The sequence below is a fragment of the Saccopteryx bilineata genome, chromosome 7, assembly GCF_036850765.1.
Source record: "Saccopteryx bilineata isolate mSacBil1 chromosome 7, mSacBil1_pri_phased_curated, whole genome shotgun sequence".
Classification (NCBI taxonomy): Eukaryota; Metazoa; Chordata; class Mammalia; order Chiroptera; family Emballonuridae; genus Saccopteryx; species Saccopteryx bilineata.
In genome coordinates this window covers 85,434,741-85,452,921 of record NC_089496.1, presented here as the reverse complement: position 1 = coordinate 85,452,921, position 18,181 = coordinate 85,434,741, and the positions used below count along the sequence as shown (strand labels likewise).

General features: G+C 51.3%; 1 protein-coding gene across 2 annotated transcripts in view; it reads right to left on the bottom strand.

Annotated features, from left to right (window-relative positions):
• Positions 1-457: 457 nt before the first annotated feature.
• The window catches only part of GOLGA7B (golgin A7 family member B), a 32,312-nt gene continuing 14,588 nt past the window's right edge, over positions 458-18,181 (bottom strand). Inside the window, exons 3-7 of one of the 2 annotated variants that reach the window (XM_066238329.1) lie at positions 14,294-14,589; positions 5,423-5,548; positions 2,651-2,803; positions 2,468-2,569; positions 458-574 (exon numbers count right to left, since the gene is read on the bottom strand). In XM_066238329.1, the coding sequence (XP_066094426.1) occupies positions 458-574; positions 2,468-2,569; positions 2,651-2,803; positions 5,423-5,548; positions 14,294-14,305 (510 nt within the window). In that variant the 5' untranslated portion in view covers positions 14,306-14,589. Of the gene's footprint in view, positions 575-2,467; positions 2,570-2,650; positions 2,804-5,422; positions 5,549-14,293; positions 14,689-18,181 lie in introns of those variants that run through there. The other variant, XM_066238328.1, reaches the window with a different exon arrangement.

Genomic DNA, 18,181 nt, shown 5'->3' with positions numbered 1-18,181 from the left:
GCCCGGCGGTGGTATTAGGAGGCACAGACACCGGGAGCCACGCGGAGCAGGGACCCGAGGGGAGAGCGTCCTGGGGAGCATGGGACTGCGGAGAGGAATCATGCAGGATGGGGATTCTCTGTGTGACACCCCTGGGCCCTCTCCAGGGTATTGGGAGACTTGCTGCAGAAGAAAGGAGCATCCAAATTGTGTTGTCCCCACCCCAGCCCCCGTGTGACCCAGGCCAGCCCTAGCGGAAGAGCCAGGTCTGGAAGTGGACCAGTCTTCCTGGGGGTGATGGTAGGGGGCTCGGCCGATGGCCTGCAGGAGACACTGACCAGCCAGCCACCCTCCCTCCGCCCAAGCAGCACGTGGGCCACAGAATGACTCAGAAGCGGGTGCTCTGATAGCGCAGTCGCCGCAGGTCTGCAAGGCCCTCGGTCCTGCCGTACACCTCCCTGCTGGGACTCTCGGCCAGTCACCGGGCCCCCGCCCCGCCCCCACCGCCCCCTCCGCTGCTGCTGCCGCTGCCGCTGCTGCTGCCGCTGCTGGAGCTGCCGCTGCTGCACCGGTCCTCGTAGATGGAGATCTCGATCTGGGGCGGCGTTAAGGAAACTGTCCTGTTCAGCAGGGCAGACGGGAACCTTTGATGGAGCCCCGCTGGGGAGCAGGAGGCAGAGCTGGTCCTGCTTCCCAGACAGTAAGAACCTGGAGGCCTGGGGGAGCTAGACCCCAGCCCCGTCGGGCACACGCAGCTCGGTCACAGGGCCTCGTAGGGCCAGGCACTGTGCCGGTGCACAGCCAGGGTCAGGAGCTCCCATTGTGGCGTCTACCGTATTTCCCCATGAATAAAACACACCTTTTTCCAAAAACTTTGGGGTCTAAAAACTGGGTGCATCGTACACAGTGGTTGTGGCATTTGAAATGCCATAGATGGAACTGAGGACGAGGCAATATATGAAGACAGTGACTCTCATCAAACACAGATGAGGACAAGCTAATGGACGGGAGTTTTGATAGTGATGAGGAGTTGTATGAATGTTATGATGAATAAAACTTGAATTTAATAACTTTATGTAACAGTTTTTTTTTCAAATTTTGGGCCCCAAAATTAAGGTGCATCTTATACATGAGAGTGTCTTATACATGGAGAAATAGGGTAATTACTGAATCCCAGGACATGATGTGTCCAGGATATGGTGTTACTGTACAGGACATGCGAGAACTCTGGTGTCCTCAGTTCAAATTCTACCTCACTCACTCTAGATCTATGTGACCTTAGACCAGGCACTTTGCTGTTACCTGTCAGTGATCACATCAGTAAAATAGGGATAAACAATAGATAGAATCTTTGGATTGTTGTAAGGCTCAAATGAAATAACACATGCCACTATGCAGCACGTCATACCAGCTCAGTTACAAGCGCCTCTCACTGGGCTTTGTGAACGTGAGATTCTGGTATTTGTGGGTTTTTCACTCTTTCCTCTCAATTTTCTAGTAAAAGTTAAATTTATTTATTTATTTTTTGACAGAGAGTCAGAGAGAGGGAAAGATAGGGACAAACAGACAGGAAGGGAGAGAGATGAGAAGCATCAGTTTTTTGTTGCAGCACCTAGTTGTTCATTGATTGCTTTCCCATATGTGCCTTGACCCGGGGGCTACAGCAGAGCAAGTGACCCCTTGCTCAAGCCAGCGACCTCTGGGCTCAAGCCAGTGACCATGGGGGCATGTCACGCTCAAGCCAGTGACCACGCACTCAAGCTGATGAGCCCGCGCTCAAGCTGGCGACCTCGGGGTTTCAAACCTTGGTCCTCCACATCCCAGTCCGATGCTCTGTCCATTGTGCCACCACTTGGTCAGGCTAAAGGTTAGTTTTTAACCACTCTATTCTTGCTGCTGCTAACTGAGAGGGGAACACACACCTGGACCAGGTGGAGTAAGCAGACCTATAACCTACCCCTCGGCCAGCCTCCTACCTCATTTTTCTCATCTGTGGAAGTGGGGCTGGGGGTCCTACTACCTGGGATTCAGTGAGGTTTACATGAGACTGTGGACATGTGAATGTATGTAGACATTCACATATTCCTTGCGGGCAGTACAGCCTCATAGGTAAGAGTGTGCCTAGGCTCAAATCCTTGAGCCAGGGACCTCATTTCAGTGTGCTCATCTATAAAGGAAACATTAACAGTTACCCACATGATAGGGATGCTACAAAAGTTACATGGATCCATAGTTTCAAAGCACTTCACATGAAACCTGGCATGTATTGAGCACTGAACAAATACAGCTCAATAAATAAAAGCAAACCCTGAAATTCACAAACAGCAGCAATAACTTACAGTGGGCGAGGAGGGCTGGTGACCAGACATGGGGAATCTTGGGAAAACCCTGAGCAGAGGCCCCTCGAGGGGTCCCATTTCCTGGCAGCCTCACCACAGACCCCACTGGTTGTCGGCTCTGTGCCCCCCAGAACAGACAGGAAGGATACAACCCTCATCCCACGCTCCACGGGGTCTGTGAGCAGGAGGCCTCGAGGGGCAAAGATCTTCTCATTCTGCTCTTGGATGTAGCGGGAGATCTTCCTCAGCACCTGCAAGGAGAGGGGCCGTCTGAGGAGGCGGGTGCGGCCGGAGCCCCCGGGAGGGCTGTGGGGCCGTCAGGGAGGGCACACCTTCTCGTAGTGGGTCTCCATGCAGAGGAAGATGAAGTAGGCGGTGGCACAGGCCAGGCAGCCTTCCAGGTAGGAGCTGCCTCCGATCTTCTCGGCCTCTGCGTAGAAGCTGTTGAGGGTCTTCACGGTCTCCTCAAAGAGCTGCCGCTCGATCTGCAGGGCAAGAGGGGTGGGGCCAGGCCGGGCCAGCCTCCTTAGAGGGTGAACAGTCGCCAGTTGGGGCAGATGGAGGGAACGGGAGGATGGCACCGGGGGTTGGGGGCAGCACATGGGCAAGACCAGAGAGGCTGCAGATGCCCATAGAGACCTGGGGTTTAGACCTAGCCATCAACTGGCTATATGACTTGGGCTAATGACTTTACTACTCTAGCCACACTTATGAAATGGAAGTTAAGAGTGGCTACCTGACTACCCTTAGAAGCAGGAAACTCCAAGAATATCCTCGATATGAATGCTTTCTGCAGGGGATCAGGCAAGAACCCCAGGGGCTTCGTCACCACCTCCACCTCTGTCTTGATGGCTGTGACAGAGCCTAGGACCTAATTGGCAGGAGCTTTCCAGGTTTGGGTGGGGCTTCAATTGCATGAAATTGATTGGGTGAGACCTCAGAAGTGTCTTTCCAGGAGAGGGCACTTCCTTCTAGACAGGAGTTCACGCAGAACACAGCAGCCCAGTGTGTAACAACTGGGAAGCTATCCTGACTGCATCCACAATCAAAATAGCTAACATTTATTCAGCACTACCTATGTGCCAGGCGTTTTTCATTCTTTCATTGAAGCCTCATAACAATCCCATCAGAGCAGTACAACTATAGTCCCCTTTCACAAAGTGGGGACTGATGGATGCTCTGCTCTATGGTCCAGGCGGCCTTCATCTCTGGTCTCTCAGCTGGCCTCCCTGCCCTGTGCGCGCACACGTGTGCACACGCGTGCACACACACACACACCGCCCAGACACGGGAGCCTGTTAAAGTCGGATCATGTTACAGCTCTGATCAAGAGCTTCCCAAGCCTTCCCATGTATCTCCAAGAGAGACCCAGGAAGGCTTTTCAATGCCTGGCCCTGTGTCCCCACTGAGCCAGCTCCTCCTCTCCTCACTTGGACCCCACTCTAGCCACACTGACCACCCACTGCTGTTTCCTGAAACTGTCACAGGTCCTTTGTGCCTGTGGCCCTCGACTGCAACCCGCTTCCCCCAGACACCCCACTGCCCCCTGCCCCCTGTGCCCTTACTTCCCTCAGGTCTCACCTTATCCAACAGGCCACCCCTGACCATTCCCTATCCCCAGCTCTCTCGGGCCACCTTGACCTCCCCCCTTGTTTTTCTAGTATTTGTCCCCACCTGAGCTACTATATATTTATTTGTTTGGTTTTCTAAAAATTTTTGAACCCTCTAATAAAAAATAAGCTCCATGAGTTTGTTCCTGTGTCCCCAGTGCCTGTTACCTAGTAGCTGCTCCATAACACTTGCTGAATGCTGGGTGGACATGTCCGAGGCTACGCAGCTCTGAGCTGGGCCTGGGCTCTTCCCTACGCTCTTCCCCACGTGGCCCTGAGCCGGGCCTGGGCTCTTCCCCATGCGGCCCTGGGCCAGGCCTGGGCTCTTCCCCACGCAGCTCTGAGCCGGGCCTGGGCTCTTCCCTATGCAGCTCTGAGCCGGGCCTGGGCTCTTCCCCACGCGGCCCTGGGCCGGGCCTGGGCTCTTCCCCACACGGCCCTGAGCCGGGCCTGGGCTCTTCCCCACGCGGCTCTGGGCCGGGCCTGGGCTCTTCCCTACGCAGCCTTACACTGGACAACTTGGATTGAAGGTCATACTCCAAACCCAGCAGATATCAAAGTGACTGTCACTCCATTTTTTATATTCTTCAGAGCACCCTGTGCTCCATTCGCCTCCACAGGACCAGAACTGTCCACCACACAGGTTCGGGACCTCCCATGCCTGCATAGGGCAAAACCTTTCCCCACGAGTAGTCAGAAGCTTTGGGGTTCCCAGCCACTGTCCCCACACAGACCTGGCGTGAACACAGAAAAATCTGCCCATCTGGCTCCTGACCTAAGCCTTGTTGCTTTATCCCAGGGGTCACCCCACTTCAAAGGCACATTAAGATAAGGAGACCCACATGGCTCCCCAAAAGCTGCTTAGGGGGTCAGATCAGCAAAAGCCAGGCCTGTTCCACCTTCCCAAACCATTTAGATCTGCCTGGGCTGCTGAATGAATCTGCAGGGCCTGCCCTCTGCCCTCCCCCAGAACCAGGAGCAAAACTCAGTGGGAAAAACGGATGCCTTGCAAGGGGCCGCGGTCCACGCGGCACTCGACGCTGAGCCTGGAGGGAGGGGTTGTGGGGGAAGCCCTCGGATGACGGCCTGGGCATCAGGGTTTAAGGCTCCCCAGAAAACACTAACATGTGGTTGAAGACTGCTGCTGAGAAGTAGAGATTCCTGAACCCCGCCCAAAAACTGAGCCCGCATCTCTGAGGACACCTGATATCACCCAACAGGACTCAGCAACGCGTGTTTGTTTAACAAGTTCTGGGCTGTGCCACTGAAATCTGAGAGCTGCTGACCAGAAAAAGGTCTGAGCTTTCTTTAATTCTAACTTTCAGTGAGGTGACAGCAGGACCATGTTAAGGATGCTTTTTTATTCTTCCATGTGACATGGCTGAAAAGTCATGAGACATCTATTACTTTATTTCTGGGGGAAAAAGTACATTTGAATAAGCCCCTCAGTTCTATCATGACCTGCGTTCCAAGTTTAGAGAAAGACATCCTTACCCGACTGTCCAGCTCTGGGGGGAATTTGGTCTGGAACTGACAGATGGTCCCATCGCTGTAGTCTCTCTGGATGAAGACCTTGGTGGCCAGGGATGCACTTCGCCGCAGCTCCTGCAGATTGTGCACCTGAGGAGACAGGGAGATGACACGCGATCAGGTGACCATCCTTCCAGGTTTGTCCGAGGCTAGGAGGCTTGGGGGGAGTGTGGGTCTTTCAACGTGAAACTCAGGGAAGTTTCTGGCAAACTGGGATGAGTTGGCCACCCTACATAGGCTCCAGAAAGGTCATAGGGAAGCAGGACTGTAGAGTTTACCCCAGACGATGCCTTGAGCAAACCCGGAAAAATCTCGGAAAAACCTGAAGCAAGGCCAAAACCGAGCCAAAATGAAAGGTTCTGGAACCATCAACAGAGACAGAGACAACTTTTCACTAGAGGAAGTCTTCCTGGTGGCTGGCCCAATCCTTCTCTCTCTCTGTCTCTCTGTCTTCCTATCATGTGCACATGCATGCACGCACATACACACAGATAGGGCCTTCCGTACTTTCATTCACTCAGCAAGTAGCCAATGCTCACACCTTGTCAGGCCTTGGTTTAGGGAACCCAGCCCGGAACAAGACTGAAGCCTCAAGCCCTGAGTGGAGCCTACCGCAGGGCTGGGAGAGGGGACCGTGTGGGACAGACGGACCTGACGCCCCTGCTCGGAGGGACACTCGGGCTCAGGCCAACGTATGGCCCAGCTGGGGGAGCACCGCGAATGAGTATCGCGTCCAGCGTTTCTCACCACAGGAAACAAGAGACCCACAAATACCCAAGGCCCCAAACAAGATTTTGGATAAAGTGGGCTGAAGCCAAAAAATAGAAGAAATTCCCTGTCTTGGTAGGAAGGAATGGGGTGACTTCTGTCTCCTGTCCACATCTGCAGGCTCGACATGGACACAGACCCTAGCATTTGAGGGGAGTGGGCTCAATTCCACAGAAGAACAGCACCTCTTTCTTCCACTTCCAGCCTCACTCATCCACATTCCAGACAAGCAACCCACTGGGTGAAATATGCCAGACATTAGAACCATGTGGAGACCAAGCCCCAAAGGCAGAGTGAACACACAGCCAGTTCATCCTGTGTAATTAAGGGGAATCTATTCAGACACTCAGCTTTCATTTATTGAGTCCCGGCTATTGCCAGGCCCTAGGGATGCTGAGCAGAAGACAGTCTGTGAGCTCCAGGGAGGAAGAGACGTAAATATATAATGAATTCGACTGTGATAAATGCTACAGAGAAGTAACATCTTACCCAGAGCCACTGACTCAGAAAGGCTTCCTGAGGTCTCTGATGAGTCATAAAGGAAGGCCAGGAGTTACAAGTGGCAGGTGGAAGGAGGGAGGTGTGGAAAGTTGGAAATAAGAAGACGAGGCAACCCAGATGGAGGAGGCTTGTGCAAAGCAATGAAGATGGCAGAGAAGGCAGTCTACTCCTATGGCTGGAGGCTGATTTCAGCAAGAGCGGAGTTGGTTTGCAAATTACGTAAGAACCCTGGGAATAGTACAGAGGAGAATTCGATAAATACTGGAGGGGAGGATTTAAGATGGAAAAAAAGTTGCTTAAATGCTGGGGAAAGAATAAGTAATGAGAGAAAGTTGTCAATATGGTAGTAGAAGCAGATATTTGGTAGATCAAGGTTCTGGAAAGGTACGAGTCAGAGACTGACCACTATACAGACTTTACTAAATCCTGGTGAACCTTGCTCTACCTAAGAGACGCAATCTCAAAGTGGTTTTGATTGGATTAAATAATGCAGTAATTTTCAACCTTTTCATCTCATGGCACACAAAAACTAATTACTAGAATTCGGCAGCACCGTCAAAACTATATTTTTTGCTGATCTGACAAAAAAAAATAGGTATAATTTTTATTGATTCATACCAGACCACTATTGTTGTTGGATGTTGACATTTTTTTTATTTGGCAATATAACAGAAAAGAGGTCAGTGCCCCTGACTAAATATTCAGGTATTACATGTTTTAGAAATTCTTGGCCCTGGCCTATTGGCCCAGTGGTAGAGTGTTGACCCAGCATATGGAAGACCCAGGTTCTAGTCTCAGTCAGGGCACATAGGAAAAGCGACCAACTGCTTCTCCTCCCCTCCCCTCTCCCCTCTCCCCTCTCCCCCTCCTCCTTCTCTCTCTCTCTCTCTCTCTCTCTTTCCCTCCTGCAGCCAGCAGGCACTGAGGATGACTCTGAGGAGCCTCTGCCTCAGACACTAAAAATTGCTCGGGTGTGAAGATCAGCCCCAGATGGGGGTCGTTGGGTAGATCTTGGTTGGGACACATGTGGGAATCTGTCTCCATATCTACCTTCCTCTCACTTAAATTAAAAAATAAAAAATAAAAAATCTTGCCTGACCAGGCAGTGGTGCAGTGGATAGAGTGTTGGACTGGGATGCAGAGGACCCAGGTTCAAGACCCCAAGGTTGCCAGCTTGAGCACGGGCTCATCTGGTTTGAGCAAGGCTCACCAGCTTGAGCCCAACGTCGCTGGCTTAAGCAAGGGGTCACTTGGTCTGCTGTAGCCCCCCCCCCCCCGTCAAGGTACATATGAGAAGTCAATCAATGAACAACTAAGGAGCCGCAATGAAGAATTGATGTTTCTCATCTCTCTCCCTTCCTGTCTGTTTGTCCCTATCTGTCCCACTCTCTGACAAAAAAAGAAATCTTGTGGTACACCAATTGAAAATCGCTGAAATAAAGTACAAGTGCTCCTCTAGTCTTTTTTTTTTTTTTTCTTTTACAGAGACAGAGAGAGAATCAGAGAAAGGGATAGACAGGGACAGACAGACAGGAACGGAGAGAGATGAGAAGCATCAATCATTAGTTTTTCATTGCGCATTGCGACACCTTAGTTGTTCATTGATTGCTTTCTCATATGTGCCTTGACCGCGGGGCTTCAGCAGACCAAGTAAAGCTGGTGAGTTTTTGCTCTAACCATATGAGCCTGCACTCAAGCTGGTGACCTCGGGGTCTTGAACCTGGGTCCTCCGCAGTCCGATGCTCCATCCACTGCGTCACCACCTGGTCAGGCCTTAATAGTCTTGATTCCCCTAATCAAGGTTTCAATTGAGAAAGCTCCCTTGACATCTACTAAGATCCTATGATAACATTGAAAAATAAAGAATGCTTTGCTTATGTAAATAAGTTATTCATCATTGTGTCTGCTCTGTCTAGGTCAGGTTTCATACTGTTTTATTTTCAAAAGAAAAGGAGTTGTGGCCTCCTTCTTCTACCTTCTAAAACAACTGACATGAACCAGTCGGTCTTAAGGATGAATTCCCCTTACCCCAGACGGATCATTCTGGCAATTTTGTGAGTGGTGCATGAGAAGTGGGCATGACTAGGGTAGGGGACCAGTTGGAAGAATGACATCCAGGAGAAAACTAAAGTGGGTCTAATTTCAGAAAAATGATGGTGAGGGTGGAAAGAAAAGGAAATAACAGTGCTTTAGCCATTCTGACAGACTCAGCTTCCTCCCCTCCATCCTCTTCCTTGGTCTGAATTCACACATATGCACTGTGAAGGTATGTGTCTCCAATGACTGGCTAGCCGTTGACCACAGCCACCTCTTCTTTGTCCTAGGTACACAGCTAGGTCAATTCCCAGCCTCCCTTGCAGTTAGGTGTGGCCATCCGACAGAATGAAATGTGAGTGGAAGTGATAAATATCATTTATAGGCTTGGCTCATAAAGACCAACCACTTCTCTGTGATCTTTCCCCTCCCACAGAAACAGGAAGACACATGGTGAAGATGGTGGAACCAGAGTCGAAAAGAGCCTGGGTCTCTGAATCACAGCCTGGAGGGGATTCACCCACTCACTGATCAGGAACACCTATCTGCAACTTTACCGAGTGGGAAATAAACTTCTATTATAGTATGCCATTAAGATTTTAGGGTGCTACCAGTCCTATTTACTTTTACCCACGGGTTCTCAAAGTAGCCACAGTGGGAAGGGTCGACACCCCTTCCAACCCTAACAATAGCCTGAGCCTTAAGACACTATCCTGGACATTCTTACATTCTTTCCTCCCTGGAGAGTGTTTGTGGGTTCTTGAGGAGTTGCATCAGATACACTTTATGTGCCAGGGCCTTAGTTCCCAGACCTGCTTTGAGCACACACATCACAGCTCATCTGTAGTTAGTGAAGCGTGGGGTTTAAGGCAAGGCAGGGTCTCCGGCTCTCTCCATCCATGGTGGCTCAGTCATGAGGTACCAAAAAGCTCTGATGGAAAGACCTAGAAGCAGGAAACCTGGTGTGGTGCTAGCCTTGGCAACATGGCCCTACGTCTTCCCTCCTCTGGGCTTCCATTTCTTCAAGGAGAAACTGAAAAGGTTGGAACTATGTCATCACTAAAACCCCTTCCAGCCCTGACATTCTGGAGGCCTCGTCAAGAATTATGAAGCTCTTGGTTCCTGGGATGATTAGCATGAGAGAGCAGAGGGAGCAGAGCAGAGAGCGGAAAGAGGCCATGTGGCCGGGAGAAGCAGCCAAGATGGTGGAGTGCTGAGTGAGATGCCAGTTTGTGTAGAGTTTGTGTAGAGAGAAGGAAGGAGATGGGGAACTGAGGAGAATAAGGCTGGTGAGCTAGAAACCTTTGATTCTAGGAAACTCGGATAAGTCAGTGGCTTTGTGAGCACTGAATGTGAGTGGGTTTTGGAGCCCATGTATATTTTTACTTGCCCGCCGGGTGCAAGCTAGGATTAAAGAAAATGGCCTATCAAAAAAAAAAAAAAAAAAAAAAAAGAACTATGAATGCAAATGCTTACAGGGACTAAGCATGTAAGTGGGCCGGGTGGGGACTGTGGCTAGTTAGAGAACTTATACCCTGTCTCAAGAAAACACCTGATCATTGCCATGTGAGCATGTGTGCAGGGATATGATTCTGATTTTTAAAGAAAAGGCGTAAATCCAGGTTTTCTTAATATTAAATATTCTGAATTTTAAATGTTTCCAGTACATTTTTTACATTTATAAACACTAAGCTGGACAAATAAGGCACACCTGGGAACCAGATTCATTCCTAGAGCTACCAGTTTAGGACCTCTGAAGAAGGAATTCCACGGGAGGGGGCCCTGGGACCAAAGCTAGAGCCAGGTGCCCAGCCACTTGCCAGCTACGTGGCTTTCAGGAAGCTGGCCTTATGCTCTGAAACCCCACATGCGGGTCCTAGAACATGCACACACCTCTCCCGGTGGTCACAGCTTCTGTGTCTCCCCTGGGTGGTCCCTCTACCTGGGGCACTGACCCAGACACCTGAGTTTCTCTTCCACTTCTCACCATCTTCAACCCTCCCATCCCTATCCCCCAGCCTGCTGGCAGCAAAGTAAGAACAGGACCAAGAGGCATTTCATGAGGAAGAAAGAGAAAATCAATGGTGAGATCTGTTGGTCCCTACTTGCAAACTGCAGTGTGACAGAGAGGGAGGGGGAGGTTGCCTGGAGAATGAGTTCCCAGGGCAAACACTGAGAGCTTCTACACCCAACGGAGTCAACCTGGTGGAGGTGGGAGGAGCAAGCACTGGCGTGCATGCAGATGAGGACTCCCAGGCCTGTCTGCCCTAGACACACAGTATAGGCCCCTCTGGCCCACCTCTCCATCCTCATTAAAAACCACTAATTCCAGCCTGACCTGTGGTGGCGCGGTGGATAAAGCATCAACCTGGAATGCTGAGGCCGCCGGTTCGAAACCCTGGGCTTACCTGGTCAAGGCACATATAGGAGTTGATGCTTCCAGCTCCTCCCCCCTTCTCTCTCTCTGTCTCTCTCTCCTCTCTCTCCCTCTCTCTCTGTCTCTCTCTCCTCTCTAAAAAAAAAAAATGAATTAAAAAAATAAAAATTAAAAAAAAACCACTAATTCCAAAGGATGCTTTGGAGACTCAGGAATCAGGAAATGCAGCTGGTGAGCCAACACCATGCTCCATGGCCAAGCTGTGGAGGAGGAGTGAGGACCATGAATCACAGGCAGGCAACTCAGGACTCAAGATGGAAACCCAGGCACAGGGCCTCCCTGTTTCTCAGTGACAACAGAGCCCAAGCCCAACCCATTGTCTGCTGGTTGTTAATTCCGTGCCTCAGAGATCAAACCTCCATTTGGATAGTACTACTTGGATGCATTTTAAAATCTCCTAGGGGCCAAACTCCACCTCCTGGAGAAGCCCCTTCCGGCCAGGCATTTCCTAGCTGTCCTTGGCCATCTGGGAAGAACCTGCTTTCAGTGACACACATTCACAGAGGTTTGTCACTCAGGAAATGGGCTCATTATAGTTTTCCAAATGAGGTCAGCACATCACTCAGGAGGCTTCTCCCTTCTCTGAGTTCCTTACACACAGCCCTCCCCTAACGCTGACTCCTAAACAGAAATTGGGGAGCAGAAAGGATCCAGTTTCCATGCCTTCTACCCAGTAATCCAGGGAATTCCACTCTCTTAATTCTCTGTCTCACTCTCCCTCACTCTCCTCTCCCTGCCTCTCTCTTTTTCTCTCTCCCTTACTCCCCTTTCTTTCCCCTCTCCTCCCCTTGAAGCACCTTCTGCTGGAGCTAAGGACATCGCATTCAGAATCCTAAGGGGACGGCCATAGGAGCTTGGCAATGAGGTTTCCCTTCTCCCAGCAGGTTTTTCCTGGTAATCTGGTAATCATTCCAAACATTAAAAACAGCCTAGGGAGAATGACTCACTCTGCAGCCCAGAATATGCGCTCGTCCTGTGCCTTGGCAGAGCGATGGCTTCCTCCCTCAGCACTGCCATCAGAGCCCACCCAAGGCAAAAGTGGGAAATGGGCCATGTCAGCCATTCCTGAACTCCGCTGTACCCCTCCCCATCAAGGCTTCATGTCAAGACCCCTAGTGTTCTCCTCTCTGTTGGGCACCATGGCTGGCTGATACACCTGGATACAACCAAAATACCACTGGCCAGTGAGGCAGAAGATTTAAGTTCGAGTCCTGGCCCTGCTAATTTTTAGCTATATTTTCTTGGATAAGTCTCAGCACTTCAGTTGCATCATCTGTAAAGTGAGTTAATGATGCCTTCCTTGGCTTTTTCACAGGAATCGGGCAAGCTTCTAAGCCTCGGTGTCTCATCTCTTAATTGGGATAATAACACCATCCTTGCCCACTTCACAGGGTTGCTCTAAGATCTAAAGGAAATCACACACGTGATAGTGCTTTAAACACAGGAAAGTCTAGATTCACAGAACAGTGATGAGCTGAGCCTCTTCCTGGGTAGAGTCATACATGCCTAACAGCAGACTCTCAAAAACACTGCCTCGACCCAGAGATGCTGGTTGGAACTTGGGAACCTTAGGAGACCTGACAGGAAGGCATGCTGAGACAGGTGGGCCTCTTGGAATCTGTCAGATTACATCACAAATGTAGCTGTCTTTTTTTTTTTTTTGGTCACACCACAGGCCCAAATGTGCCCATGTGGCTGAAGTTTCCTTCCTGCCTAATACCAGCAGCTCTGCTGCAGTCTGGCAGCCCTATCTGGAAAGTGACCAGCTCCTTGGCTATTTCTCCTTTGTTCTTCCTGCTCTTCCCAGTGTCTTTGGCACTTTCTGAGCAAACTGCATCTCTCCACCCTAGAAACCAAGCTCCATGGGTCTGCTCAGGGCCTCCCCATCACACAGTCCTTGGGGCAAGCTCTCCTAGCTAACACTGCGCCTTGTCAGCAAGCCAAGGGATGCCAAGCAACTGCACCTTGTCCTGTGGTGGCGACAACAGCAGAATAACAACAATAACGCTTAGTATTGATGTCATGCTATTCACCAGGATGCCCAGAGGCACTGCACAAAATCATTCAAAAGTCTCTGCTGTCCCCATGGCTGTGTTCCAGCTGTGTTGAAAGTGAAGAAACAGCACAAAAGAAGCCAACATCAGAACTTGGGAGACACTAGTGTTCTGGGTCCTACTCCAAAAATTCAAAGGAAGAAACTTTCAGCAACTTGGCTGATGTGCTATGTGAATATCAAGTAGACCTCCCCTGCTTCATGTGTTAGCTTTTACCACTTATTAAGTGGTAACATAAAGAGCTCTATTTCTCTCATGAAATGAGAGGTTAGAGGAGGTAATTCCTGATCTCTTAAGCATTGCTCATAGATTCTGCCCTCAGCCAACAAGTCCTTTGGTTTGGCTTTCAAGTCCCTTGAAGGTGACACACCTATAGGCGCACCTTGCAGAAGGCGGCTCCTCCCATCAGACACAGGAGAAATGCAGACACATGGTACAGGAAACTGGAGTCAGGTGAAAAAGCAAGTAAGGGTGCAAAAGCAGGGCTTGGTGCAGGCAGCTCATTAAAACCAACCATTTGGGGGTTGGTCTGAGGATCCCTCGTCTTCCCCCTGGTCCCCAAAGGGAAGTGCTGATGTGCAGGTAAGTCTATGGTCCCTTAGCCAGGTTTGTGGGCTCAGAACTGGAGAGCTGCACCGCATAGCAACAGCAGCCAGCTGCGTTCCCTCTCCTAGGCTCATTTCCAACCCTCTAGGGAAGCAGCCTCAGAACCTGAAGTCTAGAGGAAGGGGAAACCCCAGCTGAAGCCCTGGAGCAACCCTGGCACTAGTGCCAACAAGTGGCACGGACAGCTTCGGGGCTCAGATGGGGAAGATTGACACACCAGGAGTGAGATGAGCTCTCAAAGAGGAGCCTCTCTCTTCCACCTTGCCACTGCACCACCCACCCCTTCACTCTGGACCTGGCCGGGAACCCACCCCACCCCACCTCACTCCCCACACCCCCACACCCCGTCATCCTTCCCCGCCCAGTCCGCCCCTAGCGGGGATCTGTTCCCGCAGCAGTCTGGCACTGCCTGAGGGCCGAGTGCTCGCCCCCTACCTCGGTGGCCATGTTCCGGGGCGCTGAGAGCTCTGAGCCAGCGGCGGGGCTGGTCACGGGGGGCTGACCGCGGTGCTGACTCGCGGAGCAGGTGGGCTGGCGGCGGCGAAACCTGCGCGCTGTCCGTGGTGCTGATGCTGACGCCGCGGGCCCCGACGCCGGCGGCCGGGTGGCCGGGCGGCCCGGCGGGCTCCTGGGTCCCGGGTACGGCCGCTGTGCTGTCCGCGGTGCTGATGCGGGAGAGGCGAGGCCGCGCCCGAGGCTGTGCACCGCCTGGCTGCCGGCTGCCGCTGCTCCTGCAGGCAACGGCCGGGGTTATGGTTGACAACGGCGACGCGGTGGGGGCGGCGGGGGAGGAGGGGCCAGGCGCCTCCGCGGACCGGGAGGGGAAGCGGCGGCCCCCGGACTCCGGCGCCCGCCCGCCCGAGAGGAGCCCCGCCCGCGGCCCACGACCCGCGGCTCCGCGCCGCCCTCCGAGGCCCCGCCTCTCCCGCCTGCCCTGCCCTTCCCCCCGGTGGGAGCGCCGGGAGCTCTGCGCCCGCTGCCGCGCGTCCAGGGACAGGCAGGCAGGACAGGTCTGGGGCAAGATACTCCAACCTGCGGAGGCTGAGGGTCCTCGACTCGTTCGTCCTGAACTTACGTGTCACCCCTCCCCCTGTAGCCCCTCCCCCACCGTGGCCCAGGCTGCATCTTCAGTATTTATTTCCTTCCTTTCCTGTTTCTTCTCCGTGCCCCCAACCCCAGGCATCCATGGACGTTCCCTCTTCTCCCTTTCACTGCCTTGAACCCTATTAGCTAGAGGAGGATGCTGCAGACCGCAGAGAGAGAATCATTTCTTTTCTTTAAATATGTCTCCGCGTTTCATACCCTGGTCTCCTGGGGTCCTTATTTTTATTTTTTATTTTTTTACAGAGACAGAGAGAGAGTCAGAGAGAGGGATGGATAGGGACCGACAGACAGGAACGGAGAGAGATGAGAAGCATCAATCATCAGTTTTTCATTGCGACACCTTAGTTGTTCATTGATTGCTTTCTCATACGTACCTTGACTGGGGGGCTACAGCCGACCGAGTAACCCCTTGCTCGAGCCAGCAATCTTAGGTCCAAGCTAGTGAGCCTTTTTTTTTTTTTTTTTCCCTCAAGCCGGATGAGCCCGCCCTCAAGCTGGCGACCTCGGGGTCTCGAACCTGGGTCCTCTGCATCCCAGTCCGACGTTCTATCCACTGCGCCACCGCCTGGTCAGGCCTGGGGCCCCTTTTTCTAGGGAGCTCCAGAATTGCAGCCGCTCTTCCTGACCCCCGTCCGCCCCTCTCTCCTCTCTCCTCTGAATTCCCAGAGTTTACACACACACCACAGCCACTCAAAAACCACAAGCTAATGGTGCCAAACTGGTATGCCCACTCTCTAAGGACGATAGGTCTGGCTCTGGTGTTGCCTTCATATTTTCGACATCACACCCTCCAACCAGATGACCTATTTGCTTAATAAATTAAAAAAAAACACCAACACAGGTGTCTTTTTACACACCCATAATAGCCTTTGGTCTCCTTGAGGGAAAGCTGAGCGCGCTCCCCAGCCACTCACGGCTGCCTGAGGGTCTACAGCAGCAGCCCACACAGTGGGAGAGGTGAGCAACCAGGAGAACCAGTCTGACTCTGGCTTCCCAGCTGTATGACCTGAGGCAAATGCTTCACATCTGAGCCTTCTTTCTGTAAAACATGTTGGACTTAACTAGACTATTTCTAGAGTTCTTTTTTTTTTTAATTCTCCTTCAACCTTGTATTTTGAATTTTTTAAACATACCAAAAAGTTGAAAGAATAATACAATAAACTATCCTGTCCACCTAGCTTCAACAACTAATCTTTCACCATATTTGCTTGATAGAGACAGGAACATAGAGAAATATATGAATAGATTGTTAGAAAGTGACAGATATTGTGAGGCTTTGTTCTTCAGGACCGCACCATGCATCTCCAAAGAATAAAGGCACTCTCCTACCTATGTGGTAATAATCATAATAAATATTATTATGATTATTACCACACCTTTAAAGATTTCATCTCATCTCATATTCTAGGATATATTGTTGCCCCTAAGACACATTAATAGCAATGACCCCTCAAAACCTCCCCCAGGCCTGACCTGTGGTGGCACAGTGGATAAACTGTCAACCTGGAAACACTGAGGTTGCCGGTTCAAAACCCTGGGCTTGCCTGGTCAAGGCACATATGGGAGTTGATGCTTTCTGCTCCTCCCCCCTTCTCTCTCTCTCTCTCTCTCCCCTCTCTATAATGAATAAATAAAATCTCTATAAAAAATAAAAAAAAAACCTCCCCCAGAACATTTCATTTTTGATAGCTAACATGTATTGAGCACTTCCTATGTGCCAGGCAGTATGCTATGTATTTTACATGTATTATTATATATAATTCTCACAGTTATTCTTTGAATTAAATACATTATTGAGCCCTGGCCGGTTGGCTCAGCGGTAGAGCGTCGGCCTAGCATGCGGAGGACCCCGGTTCGATTCCCGACCAGGGCACATAGGAGAAGCGCCCATTTGCTTCTCCACCCCTCCGCCGCGCCTTCCTCTCTGTCTCTCTCTTCCCCTCCCGCAGCCAAGGCTCCATTGGAGCAAGGATGGCCCGGGCGCTGGGGATGGCTCCTTGGCCTCTGCCCCAGGCGCTAGAGTGGCTCTGGTCGCAACATGGCGACACCCAGGAGGGTCGCAACATGGCGACGCCCAGGATGGGCAGAGCATCGCCCCCTGGTGGGCAGAGCGTCGCCCCTGGTGGGCATGCCGGGTGGATCCCGGTCGGGCGCATGCGGGAGTCTGTCTGACTGTCTCTCCCTGTTTCCAGCTTCAGAAAAATGCAAAAAAAAAAAAAAAAATACATTATTGAATTATTAATTATTCAATAACTCATTAAATGAGTCATTATTCTTTTATTATTCCCACTTTACAAAGAAGGAAACTGAGTAAAATTTCCTAAGGTCGTGTGGCTTGTAAAGGATGGGGGAGAGATTCAAACACAGGCAGTCAAGCTCCAGGGCCCGTGTGGTTGATCCTCTTGATGGTACTGACACCCTCCAGCATCTCACAGACCAGAAACTAGTAGAACCACATCTCCAACTGCCTGTTTCACAGATGAACCCACTGAGTCCCTGAGGATAAGTGACATGCTAAAGTAGTCAAAGGCAGCTGTGTGTTCTACCTTAGAATTTGACAAGTGATTTAGCATCAAGAAGCAACCTGAAAATAACTAAATCCCATGGTGGTCACTGGTAATAAATAAATGCATAATCTGGCCCTGGCCGGTTGGCTCAGCGGTAGAGCGTCGGCCTGGCGTGCGGGGGACCCGGGTTCGATTCCTGGCCAGGGCACATAGGAGAAGCGCCCATTTGCTTCTCCACCCCCACCCCCTCCTTCCTCTCTGCCTCTCTCTTCCCCTCCCGCAGCCAAGGCTCCATTGGAGCAAAGATGGCCTGGGCGCTGGGGATGGCTCCTTGGCCTCTGCTCCAGGCGCTAGAGTGGCTCTGGTCGCAACAGAGCGACGCCCCGGAGGGGCAGAGCATTGACCCCTGGTGGGCAGAGCGTTGCCCCTGGTGGGCGTGCCGGGTGGATCCCGGTCGGGCGCATGCGGGAGTCTGTCTGACTGTCTCTCCCCGTTTCCAGCTTCAGAAAAATACAAAAAAATAAAAATAAATAAATGCATAATCTGATGATCTTTATGTATAACGCTCCCAGTGTCTCACACCTGATTTTGATCATATTAATTAGACAACCATCTGGTAACCACCCTCTTCACCTGATGACAAGAGTCCTCCGTGAGTTTATTCAACATACCCATTCATTCAGCATATATTTTTTTGAATGCTTACTATGTA